At 24.6% G+C, this 19,509-nt stretch overlaps 1 protein-coding gene across 1 annotated transcript in view; it reads right to left on the reverse strand.

The window, feature by feature from the left end:
• LOC129614143 (lachesin) overlaps positions 1 to 19,509 on the reverse strand; it is a 151,284-nt gene that overhangs the window by 52,080 nt on the left and 79,695 nt on the right. The window contains exons 4-5 of the mRNA XM_055528559.1: positions 17,339 to 17,470; positions 8,042 to 8,139 (exon numbers count right to left, since the gene is read on the reverse strand). Of these exons, the coding sequence (XP_055384534.1) occupies positions 8,042 to 8,139; positions 17,339 to 17,470 (230 nt within the window). The remainder of the gene's footprint in view (positions 1 to 8,041; positions 8,140 to 17,338; positions 17,471 to 19,509) is intronic.

Below are 19,509 nucleotides of genomic sequence, written 5' to 3' on the forward strand. Positions count from 1 at the left end.
CAGCATTGCTGAATACTGGCATGGATAATATTGGGTTTTTGTTAAAATTTTGATTATAAAATATGAATAATAACATTGTGTAGTGAACTTTACAAATTGATAGTTAAATAAATAAACAAAAAGAATTGGCAACTCTATTTATATTATTGTAACTGAGGGAGTTAAGCTATCTGATATAGTTTCAGATGAGAATATAAGATTGATTGTTATAATCTTTTAGGAAGAAAAAACACTACACAGTTGTAGTAGAATTTACTGTGCAAAGAAATTTATTTGAAATTTAAATTCCTCGATGAAAACAAATTTTTTTTTTGTGAAAAGTAAATATTTGTAATACTCAATTTAAAATTTTTTTTTATGCTCAAATTAGCTATATATACATATAGCTATTGAGCAAATAAGAGAAATGGAATTTATTAAAATGAATAATTTCTTGTGATTGCGAAAACGAAATTTGATGAAATAATGGGTTTGCAAACAATCAAAATTTAATTCTTATTTTGGTCATAATTACCTACTTAGAATGCATAAAAATTAATAATTAGTTACAATCTCAAATAGTTATCATTTATTTTTGATTAAAAATATTATCGGGAAAATTTTTGAAGCAGAAAATAAAGTCTGACAAATGCAATGCTATGCATTGCCAACATAACAATGATTTAAAGTTAGAATAAATTTAAAATTAGTATACGCTACAGACGATGATTAGGAAATATTTGTATAAAAGTTGTTAGTTTGAGAACTATCAAAATAAAAAATATATTACTAAATCATTGGTAATAACAGGATTTCTTAAAGCCTCGCTGTTTATATTATAATTACTGGCCATTTGATGAAATGTTAAAAAAAATTAAATGGTTTTGAAATTTGCAATAAATATACGAGTAAATTTTGACTAATTTCATCTCAAAATTATATTGTGGGTAGAAGAAAATAATTTTTAATTAACTATATGTATAAGATATCTGGACTAGGACATAAATTTCGGAATGGCGGTTTGCAAATAAATCTATTATTGGAATGAATGGCAATAAAAGAATGAATTTTCTTGGTAGCCAGTAGGCAAAGGGAGATTTTATTGGGCTTGCACTTTTTTTGTGATTTGTCAAGCAGTTACTGTCTGTCAAGAATGTGGTGGAATCACACCTTGGTTACAGGTGTGATTTAAAATTTTCTTTTCCTCTGAAAGTAGCACAGTCCCGGCATAACTTATTGTTTTGCAATGTGACTAAGTTTATACCAAATTTTCATGATCACTTTTTGTATTTCTAATCTACAAATAATAATGTTTCAATTATAAATTCTTAAAATAGAAAATATTAGAAAATTACATTACATAATGTTCAAAATTTTAATTAATTGTTGCAGTATGAAAAACTTTCATTTTTTTTTCTATACATATGCAATGTTATAGTATTTTAATTTTCAAATCCATTCATAAAGATATGTGCATAAGTATGTGAATCCTTTTACATCAGAATAATCAAAATGCCTGTTGATAGTGTAATTTTATAACAATTTTTCTTTTAAATATTGCATTCTATACTCCACAAATATATTTGTTTGTATACAATATGTTGCGTTCTAACATCAATAACCACAAACAAATGATTTTGATGGTTATAGAATTTTACCTTAAACTTTGAAATCTATTATTAATTATACACATATGTATGTATGTACGTATTTGCACGTAAATTTCCACAATGTATAATATACATCTACTTATAATAAAATTTATACAATTTACTATCGTAATTACAATATTATACACATAAAATGTATACTTTTATAATTTTCACTTTGAAAAATTAGGTAAAATAAAAGTTCTAAAAATATTGTATGGCATGGAATTGAATAGTTTTATACTTCTGTATTTGTGTATGTTAGTAAGTAAGTATGTGATATAAAGATGAGGTCATTATTATGTACATATATGTATATTGTTGAAAAAAGGAGTCATATAAAACTAGTAGAGTTATGTAAGAGACATGGCATAATTTTTTTGTAATAAAAAATGAAAATAAAAAATAAATTTTTTTTTTATTGTTAAATGTTCGACTTCTATAATAATAGAATCATGATGATAAAAAGTATAACATTGAATTTTTATGCATCTAGCTGGTATGTGGTAATAGAAAATATAAAATAGTTTACATGTTTATGTATCTCAACATGTACATACATATTCCTGTATAATATATTTTACATGAATGTAAATGTAAGGACTCCTGTAATTATTTTATGCACAATCTTTATACTTTAAGGATCCACTTCAATAACAAAATTAGTTTTAGTATATAATATACTAAAATTATATGTATATAATTGTATAAAAGTTTTCTCTACCTTATGTATGGTTTTGATTTTAAGTACTTAATAATACTAATGTCATTTGTGTATATATAATATGTAAGTGCATTTTAGCTACATATTATATCTATATATAGTTTTTAAAAAGCTTCAATTATCACAATTAATTGTCATTAAGACTTTATTTTGTCATTTTCCTGTAATACTTTGTTATAGAAAATCAATTTCATTGGGGATTCATTGATTCTTTTCTTATGTTTTTCTTTTTATGATGAGGAAATCATTATGTTTTTGTATTTTTGTACAATTTTTGTTTTAGTTGAACATATTGTTGTTATAATAAAAGTGGGTAAGTTAATTAAATTTTAAAGGAAATTTAAAGAATACAATTAAGATTTGATGAAATTTTATTTAATATTTTCATTTAACTTAATTATACTTAAAATTAAATTTTTAATTGCTGCGAAATATTTTGAATTTTAGTATAAAGAAAATTTCTGAGTGTTTTCTTTTATAGAAAATTGAATTTTCTTTGAATTTTGTTTTTTTAATTATCATATTGCATATAATATTATTATAAAAATATTAATGAAAATTTCAAGATGTGTTTTGAAATTTTCGTGCAAAATAAATTTTTTTTTTGAAAACTAATTAATTTTAAAATTTTCGCTATAAAAGCGTGCGTGTATTTTATGAAATTAACTTTGATGAATTCACAGAAAATTAACTGAAAATTTATAGTTAATAATAGAAAGCACATTTCCTGTTAAAAATCATTGTTATTTATTTAAAAAACCAATTAGAGAATTTTTTATTATATCCAACTTTAGAAGCATTAGATTTGTGAAATAAAATATTAATCATAATGCGGAAAATGTAAAGAATATGAGTAATTTTTGCGATTTGTCGGTAATATTTTAGAATAAAATGTTCACTTTTTAGTAATTATTGATGTGTGTAAACTATTAAAATAATTTTAATGAAAATATTAATTTTAAAATTTAAAAGCTACCATAAGAACAAAAACACACAAAAAACAAAAATTTGCATACTTTTAGGAGTACAAATGAATCTTGCGTATGATATTAGATAGAAAACAACAAACACATTTCATTTTTGAGCATTTCAATAACTTTATTGTATTATCGACAGTTGGTAACAATATTTTAATGCCAAATATATTGCCGTCAAAATTCTATGTGTAGTTGAATAGACCGCCGCTTAATATTAATATCTAATCCTATATTGGTTTTTAATTACCCATCAAATCAAAACTGTTATTTATTTTGGTATTAAATTCATTCGAAATAATTTCTAATAAATTCCATTTCGCTTATAATACTCTTAAATTTGAAGGCAAAATATTCTTTCTTTGCCAGGATTGTTTTTGAATAAAAATCTACTTATTGGCAATTATTGTCTGTATATAATTTTAAATTACATTGTATATCACATTAAATTTCTTCTTTATTTATATAAATATAACATGGATAAAAATATAATACACATACATACAAGTAATATTCTTATATACTTGTGAAATATCTTAAAATATAAGAAATTTTCGTAGGGATTTTTTTCTTTTTTTTGCAAAAATGATAAATTTTTACTTATTTTCCATTTTCTTTAACAAAAATTATCAAAAAATTTATTCCAATGTCATCAGGATAATTCACTCTGACTTGTACAATAAATATAAAATGCAAATAAATTTTTATGGCCACCTATTATCATAATAATAAATAAATTCGTATATAGCAACAACACTTAGGAAAAAAAATAAAGAAATTCTGGTCATTTTCGTCTTTCCTTTATATTTTTTTAGAATTTTTTTTTTACCGTTTAAGTGTGTTTTATCAAATTTACAGTTATTCGTAAAACATCTGTCTGTTTTATGTCAAACAATTAATGAACTGAAAACAGAAAAGAGAGAGAAAAAATAAAAAAAATAAAAATTCATGATAAAAATTGTCAAGCAGATTTGAAGCAATGTTACAACAGATTCCAATTAGTCATGTTTTCATTCCAATTCACGTTATTCTGTTGTCGACTTCCCCACACTCCGGTGTTCAACCAACCACCTACTCAATTTTTTCTCAAAAATATAAAATCTACAATGTTAAAACAACAATACAGATGGCATAATTTTCATTCTTTGTTTTTCTTCTTCTTTATTCTTAAAATAATTAGGAAAGAAAAAAAAAAAAGAAAAAAAACATAAAAATAAAAATTCGAAAAAATTCCAGATTCCAAGAAAAATCTTTAAATTTATCGGACTTTTTCTCTTTTTGCTTTGCTTGTTCAGAAGGAAAGAATAATAGCTGATCTGTTAAGGAAAATAAGGACATGCAATAATTTAGAATATTTTTATAATTTTATTGCCCTTAAAGTTTTAGATGAAATATTTATTTTTGTTTAAATTTTTTCTATTAAAATATGATTTTCTAAATCTTTAATATTAAGATGACAATTTTTATTTGAAAATTTTTTATTTAATTTTTGGAAACCGCAGTTCTAATGCTTTTTTGCCAAGTTTTTTTTTTAAAACGGTTTCTAAAAATTTTTTGCAATGGTTTTTAAATTTTATTCCTATGATTTAAGTTCTTGGAATATTTGTGTTATGTAAATAAAAAACTTGATTAAGCTTTCGGCAAAATTGTCAATGAGTCCCTAATACCAGCATCGATTGTTGTTTCCTCGGACCCTCAATAAATCAAAAATGCAATTTCGTAAGATATTCCATTTCATTTTAAACATTTTTTACATGTGAATTTGATAAATACAATTTAAAAGAAAATCGAGCTGTGCATGAAATTCAGAGAAAAAACGGAATCATTCTAGAAGAATGTAAACGAAACGTAAGGTAAAGAAGACGATTAAAGAAAGTTACCAGAGCGCATTTTTGATGATATTTTTAACAATTAGCATGTTATTTTGTTTGATCCTATAAATGCCCACAAAAAGCAATTCATTAAAGGCATGTTTTTTGGATCCAGAACCTTAGATATAAGAATTACCTTTAAAATTAAATGTCATATTATTCTCATTTAATAAAATTCTTTTAAAGCTTAAAATGATCTCAAAATTTTAGAAGAAAAAAAATGTCCATACCAGTGTCTATTTTCACTATAGACTTTTTTGGAACAACATATAAGAAGTATGATGCGAGCATAATCTTTAAATGTATGAAAAATATAAAAAAAAATTTGAAACACACAAAAAATATAAGAATATTTTAAAGTTTTTCCAACAATTCTTATACTTATGATTATTCTCTGAACAAAACCAAAAAAAAAAAATATAAACTCATTGCATATTTTTGGGTTGAATTTTCACCTTCGGCAATTATTTTTTGCTAAAAAACTTTATGCCTATATGAAAATTTTCTGGTATTAAAGCATGTTATTGTGCCTGTGAATTGCTTTTGAGTAAAAATAATTTAAGCAAACAAACATGGAATATTATGGATTGCTATTTAAAATTGGTATTTAAGGTAGAAATATAGGTTTGTTAAAAAATATTGTGGCTTTTATACGAAAATAGTTTATGAAACACAAGCCGTTTACATTCTAAATAATTCTAGGTACTTCTAACAAAACTCTTTCTAATGTCTTTTAAGAAATTTGGAATTACAGTAAGTTACTTCGCTGTTAAAGAGTTTAAAGGTCTTACAATAATATTAGATAAATATAGTTCAAATTGTTCAGTATTCTTGTAAAAAATAATTTTAGAACTTATTCTGAAATTCAGATTTGTAGGCAAATTTAGTATTGTTCATAGATTTGGTTTTATCTGTGACATCAATTCAATTATTATCAAATAAAATCTACAAACAATGTTCATTATATAAATGCCGACTTAGTTCTGTAAATTACATTGGCTTTGATTATTGGTGACTGCACAAAACGTTACTTACATGGTTCTTAATATAACAATAAATAATGTAGTTTAATCCGCATTTGTAAGTTGGACTGCTAACCCAAACCTTATAGAAATAATTGTTATTTTACTTGGACAGAAATGAATGTTAGTTACAAGCTATTTTATAATAATAATTAAAATAACTACAAAATTATTATTATTCCAAATCGAATTAATAACGAATCACATTTGTATAGAGTGTTTTACAAATGGAAAACTTTCGAAGTTATTCGATGAATTTTAAGCCAAATAACCAGAAACTTAAATTTAATTTCATTTTACAATGTTGTTATATTAGATTTCGGGCCATTAATTTCATTCATACAGTTTTAGTTTAACATATTAACACTTTTAATTCATAGATCTCAAAGTTATTCTAAGAAAATTTTAAACAAAAGAATTAGGAATAGATTTGAAGAGCGAATATTCATACTCAATCTATTATGGAATGAGATCAGTTTTCTAACAATTAATATTAAATTACATCAGTGTTATATAAAACTAATATAAGAAAAGTAAAACAAAGAATTTTTATATGCAATTTGATTGGGATCTGTTCATTAGTCTCAATTGCTATACTCAAATATATTCTAAATATATGCTGTGTTTTATTACTCAATTTACAACTAATTAAAAGAACAAAGAGGATATCAAATTATATAAGTATAGGGCATTAATAGGATATTCAAGAATAACCAAGAACATGCATATTATGAAACTCAATATTATGTAATTATTATAATCTTATACGCTTTGTTCTTTATTTTATTAAATTACTTCATTAAATATCCAATTGAAGAAGCACTTAACTGATGTCCTTCTATTCATTCAATTGAATTTTATTTTTTGAAATTATTTAAAATTTCATATTATTTGTTGGTAAAATGAATTTTACCAACAAGAAGAAAACACTAGAAAACTATTGATATTTAAAACATTTTGGATCCTAAATAGAAATTTTTTGACCTGAAAATTCTTTTATTTCTTTCTAAAGAATAAAAAAAACAAATATTTTTTATTTCCACTTTTGTACCTTCTGTATATTGAACCTTTTCTATTTTACATGTCGTAACCCTATCACACGTAGTTTGCGTACATAAAAATTGCAGGCTATAAATGGTTTGTGATCCGTGTTCATGGTTTAATGATTTTTATGACTATATCTGTTCGTATTTAGCGGGATCCTTAAAATTTTTTTTTTTTTTTGGGTTAGATTGTACTGTGCTATTGTATCGGAAGATACGAGTAATCTATACAAGGAATCTATATTTGTTTTTGAAATACAATATATATATACGTGAAATAATAAAAGTATTCAATATGTAAATTGAGTAAAATTGCTCGATGTTGTGAAACAATAGCCAAAAATAAATGAAAACTTTTGAAATTTTATTCAATATTTAAAGATATAAAAATATTTCAAATATCCTAAAATATTTTCACTTTGAAATGAAATTCACGTGTCATTTAAATTTTTGTACCTTTGAATGAAATTCATTTCACATTTTCCAAAAGAGCAAAAAAAAAAAAAAATAATAAGGAAAGAAAAATATTTTTTTTGCGTTCAGAAACATTTTCTTTTTTGTGTGAAAACGGGGTAAAAATAATTTGCATACAATAGAATTACGTTTTAACAATAGAATGTCTATTATCCTTTTTTTTTTTATATTTTGAATAGTTCCTTGTTTTTATTCGGAAAATTGATTTGAATATATTGTTTTTAAACAAAAAAACAAGAAAAATACAAACAAAAGCGTTAGAAGAGAAAAAAACATATTTAAAAAAAAAGGAACAAAACACTTACCTCTGGTTGAGCTTCACCATGTACAATACATACTAACATTGCTTCATGTCCTTCACCAGAAAATACAACTGGTCTTTCAACGGTGATTTCAGGTGGATCTGAAAATTAAATTGTGAACATTATTGAATGAGAAAAATATGTTTGGTTTTATTTTTATTTTTCATTATTTTTTGAATTTAAATTTCATATGGAATTGTTTTTATTTTAGTCCTTGACTAAAATTATTCTTAACAATATTTAAAGACCACATATTTCACATATTAGTACATATATGCGGGTATAAAAATAGTGTGATAAGTATGAATGCCGATTTTAAATTTATGATTTTAAGAATAAAGATTTTTATCGGTATGCTGTTTGTATTTCGTAAGTATATTCCGGTATGTTGGGCTTAAAACACAATTAATATATTATTACACACTCATATATATGCATGTGTTGGTATTTGTATTTGAAAAAAAAAAATTATTCCGGAACACTTTTATTAAATGTCTCGAAATAATGCGGTTTTTCTTTAAGTTTATTTATAAGCTGTGGTATGTATTAATAATATGGAAATATTGACTAGGGTCTGCGATGGGACCTAGAAAACTACTATTTTTTTTGGTGAAATTCAATGAAATATTTATTTGAATATTTTTAAATATTAATGGATAAAAAATTTATTTAATTGGACGAAATTGCTTGGCAAGACTTTTGTAATATTTTAATTTTTTCTAATAAGTTCTAGTGAAATGAAATACTAAAAACTTTTAGAGAAAAAATGACTTTGTCATATAAATAAATAAAAAATTTTGGTAAAAAGAAAGTTAATCAGAAGCACCTTCCAAGATATTTTGTTCCAAGATCATCTTGCAAAATATTAAAGCTGGATGAACGACAGAACTTTGTTTACATTAAAAACGCGGGCAATCAAAATTTTTAGGATATTTCAAATCCGTTTTCGGTTTTAGATTCGCCATTTAGTTTCCGAGGTAACAGCATGATATTTGATTAGAAGATGAATTTCTATTACCTAACAAAATACGGATAAAATTAAAATTTTTATAATTTCTAATATTTTGGGGCATGTTTTCTATAAGAGAGGGTTTTTCATTTTTGAAAGAAAGTTTATGATTTAATGCACATAAAAAAAATTAAATTTAATTCAGCCGTTATGCGTAGTAATATATAAAATAAATATTTAATTTTGTTACTAAAAATTTCTTTTGATAAATTCTTGCTCGAGTGCTATTTTGATCTATACGCCACTTTTGTAATTTTTCATTTAAGAACACTTTCATATGTTTTCAAGGATGGCCTTTCACAACATGTAATCCGTTTTTTCCTATCTCATTTAGTTTTATAAATATTCAGATGTTACTTTGGTTCACCTCCATTAATTTACTATAACTCTTGATCCCTTCACCGAAAGTGAACGAAACTTTATATTCAAACCCTTAAAACTACTGAATAATAAAGCTACTAATAAAAATTTATGAAATCTAAACGATTAGAGTTGAAATAAAATGTTGTTAAACTTCAAATGGATCAAAATGGCACTCAGCCAACAAATTCGAATCATCTATTAAATATTAGGCGCTATATATTAATTGCCTTGTCAAAATTCTTATTTTAAATTCTTTATTAACTACACATTCAATCTCTTAACATTTTCATCTCTTAAGATGCAAATACTTCTTTCGATTTTAAAAAATTCGCAACAATTTAAATATAAAAATTTTTATAGTTTAATATTTAAGAGCCAATAACAAAATGTTTAAAATTAAAAATGGAAAATTCACTTCTCTATTATACAAAAATGCTCAATTTAAAATCTACTTTTTATGATAAATTAAAGGAAAAAAAAACCCAAAAATTATGAAAAGTTTTAATTTTATTAAATAAAGATGAAAAGTTAACCGTGTAGAAAAATAACTTTTAACAAAGTATCAACCAATTTATATAACATATTTCGGCATATATTTTGACCACATCTGTACATATATGAATTTATCAATACATACATACACATAATAGTAATAAGATACATTTCACAAAACATGAACAGTTTTTTTTTTTAGGTACTTTTGTTAATTTCCCCAACATAACACAAAAAATTAAAAATCCCTTGGAATTTTTATGAAAAAAAAAAAAATGTTTTTTTTCTCTTCACATATTTTATAGAAAAGTTCAGCGTTCAAAAAATAAACTATTTACATAATGTTAAGCATTATAATTTTTTTCATAAATAAGTACATACGTACCTACATAATGTTATTTAAATTATCCTTGTAAAGATATTAAGTGATTCCTCACTGGCATTTTTTTAATATTTTTTTAAACATTTTTTTTTTCGGAAAAATTTACAAAACGTTAATGTGAGAACACTTGTGTTTAAAGATGGAGAAAAAAGTATGTTTCGGAACAAGGAATGAAAAATATGTGTATGTTGTTTTTTTTTTTGTTTTTTTTTTGTTATATTCTAGTTTGCCCCGCACGGTGCTAGTTCCTGTGTTTCTCTCTAAAGAATCATAAGTGTTGATATATACAATATTCTGCTGCTAGTAGAATTTTAATGTAATACTAAAAAGCCAAAATTATGCTTTTTTGATGCTATGGGATGATTTTATACAAGAAGGATATTTCTATTATATATGAGAGAGAGAAAAAACGAAACCAAAATAAAACCAAAAAATTGCTATAATGATGAAAATGTTTGTGAATATTTACGATATGATTTTAATGTCTGTAATGGGCGTAAATTCTTCTATGTGCATTTACGTTATTAAAAAATACACAATTTAATTTAAATATAAGTATTTAATTTTTTACGATTAAACTACTGATATAAAGTGTTATATGAATGAATGACATGTTGTTTATATTAAGATTGTGATTTAAGCGGTTATTATTCAGATCTCTTAATGTTCAAATTAAATTTTGGCAAATTTTAACAAATTTTCCGAAATTCTAATAAAATAAATTATAATAATATGTATTGGTTTTATATTAATTGTGTTCGAGAGTTACTTTTGCAGTATTATATAATTTATTCTTCGAAACCACTTAAGTGTATAACTACAAAAATATTAAAATAGTGAAAAAAAAATCACTTTAAAAATCTAAAATTTTAATATTTTGTTTATTTATTAACAATTTCAGATTACAGGAAAACAATTTTCAGGAAAATTCTCAAAATTTTGTTATGAACCGACGCAAGTCTTTAACAAATCGAATTTTAGAGATTTTTAGATCAAAATTAGACTCAGTCTTTATTTGAATTATATCAAGCCTCCTGGAGCTATTCTATTAATAAACTATCAATTAAGTTTAGAAAAAAAACTTCTTTTCAATGTCAATTTAAAACATAAAAGCATTTGAATGCAATTCTAAAATATTTAAAGCTGAATACGAGTATTGGCTTTGTTTTTGTTTTACATTCTTAAATAATGAGAGGTTCTGTGAGTTTTGTGAGAGAATGTTTCAAATAAATTCCACAATTCGTTTACAAAATTATTTTCATGAAAATATCAAAAATTCGAGAAAACGTAAAATTATTTTTGGCTTCTTTAATTTTTTAAAATTTATTTATGAAATGAGAAAGTGTTAAAAATAAAATATTATTTTGCATATATAAAGGCGTAGGTCGGCTTGTATAAAAGTTTTTTATACTTTTATTTTAATCTTCTGTTTTGTACTATTAAAAATGAGAAACATCAAAAATAAAAAGAAAAAAAAGCGAAATATAAAAAATAATTTTTTTAAGATGTCTACAAGATGTTCAAGTGTGAAAAATTTTGTTTTTCAAAGAGGATCCTTTTTAAAGAAATAGAGCAAGTTTTTTTTTTTTTTCATTTTTAATTTTTAATTTTTAAATAAGGATTAAAAAGGAAATGTTATTTAAGAAGAGAACATTTTCTTTTGAGAATTTAATTTTTCTTAAGAATGAATTTTCTATGGCTTTTAACGTCTGAAATGTTAGGTTTTACTCTTTGACATTTTTATAACTTTTAAAAGGAATGCATATTTTTTTTCTCTTTTTTGTGTTGTTTTTTATTTTAATGAGAAATTAGTTTACCGTAAAGGTACAAAGATATTAAAATAAAAATAATTCTACAGATCGGCGGAAAAAATAACTTTTCATGTATTTAATTAAATTTATATTTTAACTCTTAAGTCGAAATTATCGCAGCATAGCAATAACTTAAAAGTATGTGTGCATATAAATTAAATTTATACTTTATAATTAAAATTAAATTTAAGTAATAATTTAAATTTTTGTGTGATGCTTACGAAGTTATTCTGTGTATAGAATTCAACTGCTTAAGTCGGTTTATAATTTTATGTCTGATCCCTTTACATGCTGAAGGGACGCTTAGAAAGCAAAAAATATTGTATTGGTGTACAAAATATTAGTGTAATTTCCAGTTCTGAGCTATACGTACTCTCTTACTAAGTTAAAATTCTCATATTGTCTCTAAATAATATTGAAATAACACTAACTATCGACCAAATTCTTCTAGTTTGATTTAAATATTTAGTCGTTCGCTTTCCTGAAGTGTCGAACACAAATGTGTTGTGTCGAATGACCGCAGTTTATCTCAACATATTTCTTATAATATAACTATGACCCCTATTGTACCAATTAGTTTTCCTTTCAAATTTTAAAAAAAAGTACTTTTTTATCAATGTAGGTGGAGACCATCTGGTGGAGAAATATCTACGGATGCTGGATAGACTTAAATTACATTCCAAGGACATGGAATGCTAGGGTGATCTTAATTTATAAAACTGAAGCTCTTATAAAAGCCCAATGGATTTTACAACTTTCAGTTTAAAAATCATTTCCACTAAATATATTGAAAAAGTTGATAGACGCATGTATAATTAGGTCCCCTTTTCCTATAATTAATCAATTACAGAGTTTTTGAAGAGATCCCCTTCTCTGGAATCTGTCATTAATCAATTACTGGTACTTCTGGAGGAGAAGATCGACTACGTTAATGACTTGATGATTATGGTATATGGGAAGCACTTCCTCTATTCTGACTGTCTACTATATATCAACACTCAAAAGACAGAGTCAGTTATTTTCAGCAGGAGATACAAGGAATCAACCATAACGCTGCCAAAACTCAACGGAATCCGCCTATACTTTAGCTGGAAGGCTAGGTTTTTAACTCTGATTCTTGATTCAAAGTTGAACATTTCATACAGGAATATACATTTAAATCAGCGAATTGAATAATATTTTTATAAAACTTCGTGCAACTGTCAATGTAGTAATGTCGCAAAGATATAAACAGGACATTACGTTTATTTTCAAACTAACAAAGTTAGTTTGAAAATAAACGTAATGTCCTGTTTATATCAAAAAAAAACCTATATGTAGTAATCTTTTATTTCTCTCTCTCTTCGGTTTCATCGGTTTAAATTTAGTTTATGCTTTTGCGACAAAATTAAAATATTGAAATAAAAATTTTGCATTTAATCGTATTGTTATAAGCGAGTAAATATTTTGATGCAAAGCCAATTTCTTCTGAATTAATATAGTAAAATAGATTCACACACGCATGCAGCAAGTACACATAATATATATATACATTTATGACATACAACTTATTAATTTTGATTTACGTTGCATTTCCAAAATATTTTTCAGTATTCACTCTTTTCCTTATTTTGAGATGCTCCCAAACTTCAGTTCTGCACAAAAATTTCAACTTAAATTATAATTTATTATTATAATAAACTGTATTTATTTGCGTAGAGTGTGTGTGAGTATTTCGATATTAAAATTAATTTGTGACTTTTGTGTTTTCCTCATTTTTCACATTAATTCTTTGACTAATTAATATTCCAAATTAAAGAAATCTCTTAAAAAATTTACAATTTAATTTAAAATGAGATTTTTTAAAAAAATCTTTTCAAATTCTTGAAAAATATACATTATATATATAATTATATATATATATATATAAAGTTTTTATTTTTTGCTGAATTTTTTTCAATCCCTTCATTCGTAAATTTTTTGTCTTTTTAAAATATTTTAATCTTTATCATTTCTGGGTACACCGTACCCAAAGGAAATCTCAACAAAGGAAATACACAATTCTTTAAAAAAAAATTGCAATTATTCACAAAAATTTGCTTTGTATGTATGTTTGTATGTAGAAATTTAATTTATATTGAAATTTATTTCAATTTTTAAACATAAAAATTAAAAGAAACACAAAAAGAAAGCCGAGAGAGCAGAAAAATGAAATAAAAAATATTTCTGTTTTAAAGGCGAGAAAATAAAAAATCTGATGTGCTCAGCACATAACCGACCGAAACTTGTATTGTCTAGTTAAGTGAAAGTGTTACAGAATATTATAAAAATGCCAGTTAAAAACTTCTTTTCAAATTTTTGGGGCATTAGTAAGCTTATAGTTAACATACGTAGAAAAATGTAAATTTGGCTCTTTAGTAGTTTCCCTTTGTACTCCTCGAATTCCATGAAATGCTCGCTAGTTTCGGTAACAACCAGAACTCAAAAATCAAATTTCAAGAAATTCCATAAATTAGTTCCGTAGATATGGTAAAAAATGTAAAATCTGCATCTCAGATCAGTCTCCGAGCCCTGATCTTTCCAAAAAATTTGTATGTTCAGTTTTTTAATACGGATTTGAATATTAAATTTCAGTGAAATCGGTTGGTTATTTCTCTATATACGCAAAAATGTATATTTGACCCGTAGTAAACCTCCAATTCCTGATGCCTGATTTCTTCCAAAAGTTAGGAGGTTTCGCAGACGGTCGAGCGAAGCTTATATATGAAACTTCAAGTAAATCTGTTGAATATTTTCTTCATAATGATCAAAAAATTTAAAACAGTTACCCAGACCTGATATACCGCAAAAGTTGATCAATCCGTGACTGAGAGACCGACAGGTTGCTAAAAATAGTTTATTTGCACTTCCCTACAATAGAGAAGTGCGTTCCCACCGAAAACTCGATATGCAAAATTTGTTGCCATCACTAATCTACCTATTGTATACACAATGCGGTAGGGTAAAAAGGGAAAATTTTAATTTCCGAAGACACAAACCAATAATAAATAAAAATATTAAAAATAAGAATAGAAAAAAAAAATTAAGTGAAAAAATAACAGAGGACTGAAATTTCTACTGGATTGCTGTATTGATAATTGTGCCACAGGCATTTATTTCGTAAAAGTATAACGTCTCATTTACGTCCTGATTTAAATGACAACTTTTTTTCCCTTTAACATTTTTTCAATTTCCAGAAGTTTCACTTACCGAACAAACAATATCGAAAAAAAAATTAAAAATTATACTTGCATAAAAATGCAAGGCATGTTTTCCTGTTTTTTCTTTCTGTTACTTTGGAATTGAAATAATTTTTCGATTTAAACATATTTCGCATAAAAATAGTTAAATTAAATTCTTTGAGACTTTTATACGCATTTATTATGGTATTTTAATGCATAAGATAACGAGTTTTAACGTTCAATTTAATTTTGGAACGGCTATACTTAAAATCATTATTGGAATTAATTAATAAATGTGAACCATATTGGGAAAAACTGAAGAAAAAATGAATACTATAATCATTTATATTTTAATTTTTAATTTTTTAACCCAAAAATATCTTTAAATACTATAAGATCTGTGCATCACTTATGCATCATAATGAATATTATTTGATCTCATTAATATAAGAGAAGAAAATTTATCAGTTTTTATGCAATAATTATGTTAATTAACGTATTGAAAAAATTCACAGAAATAATTATATATGGGTCTGGAAGATCAATTGAATCCGAAATTTTAAATCAACTGAAATTTTTTTGAAATCTTATAATTTTATTTAACTGTAAAGAGCTTTTTTAGTTTAATTTAAGCTGAAAATTAATGCACTTACGATTAAAAATGAAAAAAATTTGATTCTAAAATTAGTTACTTAAATTTCTTTTCATTGGTGGAACATTTCTTACGATTTGTTTTAAATTGAGATTTAGTTTTAAATCTAAATTGTAAATAATTCATTTTCAAATGTGCATTGAATTTAATAACAATTTTTCCCATTTTTATTTTCGACTTGATTTTTAAAAGTTTTGCGTGCTCTACTATTGCAGTAGAATTTTATAATGAATGAATGGTCACTGGAAATAAACTCTGTTTGAATGAATTCTTGGCTATCAACTTCTCCCGCCTTTCTACTTTTTTTAAAATTTTGTCAAATACAATTTTTTCCCGAAATTTACTACAGCGTATGAAATTCGGTTTCCTAAAAATGAAGTTCTTAAAGTAGGAAACTAAAAATAGAGCTTTCTTTTATTAAAAATTTACGATAAAGTAAAAAACTAATATTGACGATGGGAAATTTTGTCAGAATATTGTTGTGAATAATTTAAATTGTATGTAACTAATAATTTCGTTGTTCGAATTGTCTTGTCTCCAGAATTATTCCTGTCACACATTATTTTCTTTCGTAAAAGTACTTCACGCAAATTCTATTACCTTGAAAAAATTTTATTTTGAAAATTACATATATGCTTTAGAGTAACAAAATTCTTACAAATGATTTTTCGATAATCATAAACTATGAAATCAGAAACTGATTAGTTAAGAATATTCAGCCCCTCAAAATTGGGTTTAAAGTCTTTAATTGTATAAAACATACATACATACATGCATATCTAAATGAATGCTATAATATTTGTTTAAAATCAATGGGTTCACATCGATTTTTCGTATATCAAATGAAGTTAAATGCTTAACAGAATGTATATATTCATGTAAAGATAAGATTGAGACATCAATAATATAGAATACAAAGATCTAGATGCATGGGAGCATAAGTTTTGAAAAAAAAAGTATTAAAAGAATTTTGATTGTAAATTACGATCACAAGTCTTTCAATTTCCTTGGTTACAAAGAAAAATCAATTGATGGAAAAAAAAATTTTATGTACGTATGTATGTTTATATCGAAATTGCTAAAAAATTGTTTAAAAAAGTTCCAATAAAATTGAAATGAAAATATCATTGTAGCCACGACAAAAAAGGAGAGTAAATTTCTTAGGGAGAAATTTTCTTTATCGTTTTTTCTTTTGCCCCCTTACACTTTTTCACTCTTAGACAAAAGTTTTCAATAAACTCTCTTGTTAGAAAAAAACAAACTTTTCTAGTCTTTTACAATTTTCTCTTAATTTTTTGTTTTTTGTTTTTCCAATAAACTTGTCAACATTTTTATATATTGTTGTTGTAATAGTGTGTTACTTTTATTATTATCATTATTGCTTTACTTACATAAAACATGCATTACAACTTGACTTGATGCTGGATTTCCAACTCCATTATTTGCTGTACAAATGTAAACACCACCCTTATGTCTGTCCATGTTTTCAAGTGATAAAATTGATGAATGCAATCTTTCATCACCTGTAAATATGCAATGAAAATACAAAAAAAACGGTTGTTATTATAAATTGGAAGATTTTCTTTTTTATATTCTAAAAATAATAATAAAAAAAAGAAAAACAAAAAAAAAAAGATAAAATTCATCTTGGACAAGGAAATTTTCTGTAGCTACGGAGTTTAAGTTTGTGTAGATATAAGGTACCTTATTGCTCTATGCTTGTTATACTTTTGCATCGAAGTACTTAAGAAATAAAAATATGTTTTGTAATAAAATTTTCAAGTTTTATAAGAGACACAAGTTTTTTCTTTTTTTTGATATTTATTGTGGAAATTGTTTTTATAATTGTAAAATAAAAACAGCAATTTTTTTAAGGTTATTGACAGCAGTTACAAATTTTTAGTATTCAGTAAATGGTAAACAGCAGAACGGATTACAAAGAGGTAATCTGTAAGAAGCTGAGAAATGTATATACGAAGAGACTTAAGATTATTATATAATTCTAGTATATACACAAAGACGTATTTGTTTTTTTATGTTATTAATGATTTGAGCAGCTAATTTTGAAAAGATGACAAAATCAGACAAAATATACAAGCTTTAATAATTTTATCTAATTTTGTAACTTAAATTTTCATTGATTGTGCTTGTTACCATTGATGACCATATTTAATTCAAATTCATTTCAATTTAAAAATTTTTACAAGACTATATAAGATTTTTTGAAACTCTTAGAACCAGGAAAAGAATAAAAAAAAAAATGCTCTTTTTCAATCTGATTGGTTTTCCATCTTTCAACGCAAATTAAGTTCGCTTTCAAATGAATTCGGATCAAAACCATGTTCTGTAAAGCTGGTGACAAATTTCCACTAGCAATTTATTTCAATGCAATGACAATGAAACAAATGGGTGAAAAGTAAAATTTTACTAAATTTAAAAGCAAGTAACTTTCGAGATAGAAAAAGTTAAAATATTGAGATTTCAGGTTTATACAGCTTACTATAAAACAACCTCCCCTATACCTCCCCTACAACCTCCCCTATAGGGCTTTCGGAAAAAAAATTTGCGATGACTGATTTCAACGCTTATTTTGTGCTTATAATATTGGCTTTGCTGTTGAAGAAGGAAATCACAGGTAAGAAGTCGCTGTTCTTCACGCATTCTCGGAATTTAGAAAAATTTTTGTATTTTCAAAAAACATCATTTTTAGGAGTTTGAGTTAGAGATCGAAACTTTAAGGGGGGGTAGGTATTTAGAAATTTTCTTCTGCAGCAAAAGAATTTCTTAGCAAGATCTATTTTTGCTATTAAAATTTCAACTTTTTATTCTTGAACAGTTAAAACATATACGATTGAATTGAATAAATTAAGCTCCAGCAGTTTTTTAACGAAATCATCCTTTATGTCGGGCAATAATTTTAATTTGAATTCCTACATACATAAAAAAATTTTCAATAAAAATTAGTGGAACCTAATAAATTTTTTATTTTCAACGTTTTAATTTCCCATGTCAGAGTTAAAAACAATATAATTATTACAGAAAGAGAAACTAGGATTTAAATAAAAATTTCAGATATGTAATTGTATAAAAATCTACAGAGATGTTGTAAAAATAGGAAAGAGAAATTTGATATAGAGAAACAGTGCTATAATTTATCTTTTCTTGTTATTTTATTTGTAGTAGTTGGGTATAGTATAAATAAAATATAGCGGCTATTCTGCCACTAGAGGCAGAATTTTACAATTTTTTTTTTTTTAGTGAAAGTTGTAAATAATTTTTTTACTTTTTTTTAAAACTTTCTCCTTTTATTTCTGTTGTAAAATATGCTCATATTAGTCTCTGTGTTCTCTTTTTTTTTTTCATATTATAATTTTTGCTTTAAAATATTTCATCTTGACTTAGTGGGTAAATAAAAATAAATCCTTAGAGGTGAAATGTAAAAAAGAAAAAATAAAAAATAAATTTATAATATGTTGCAACAAATGTAAAAATAAGAGAGAGAGAGAAAAAATAACAAAACAGAAATAAAAGGACCGGAACAAGTTTTCTACTCTGTAATTTT

Source organism: Condylostylus longicornis, unplaced genomic scaffold, assembly GCF_029603195.1.
Source record: "Condylostylus longicornis isolate FDR11 unplaced genomic scaffold, ASM2960319v2 ptg000104l, whole genome shotgun sequence".
Lineage (NCBI taxonomy): Eukaryota > Metazoa > Arthropoda > Insecta > Diptera > Dolichopodidae > Condylostylus > Condylostylus longicornis.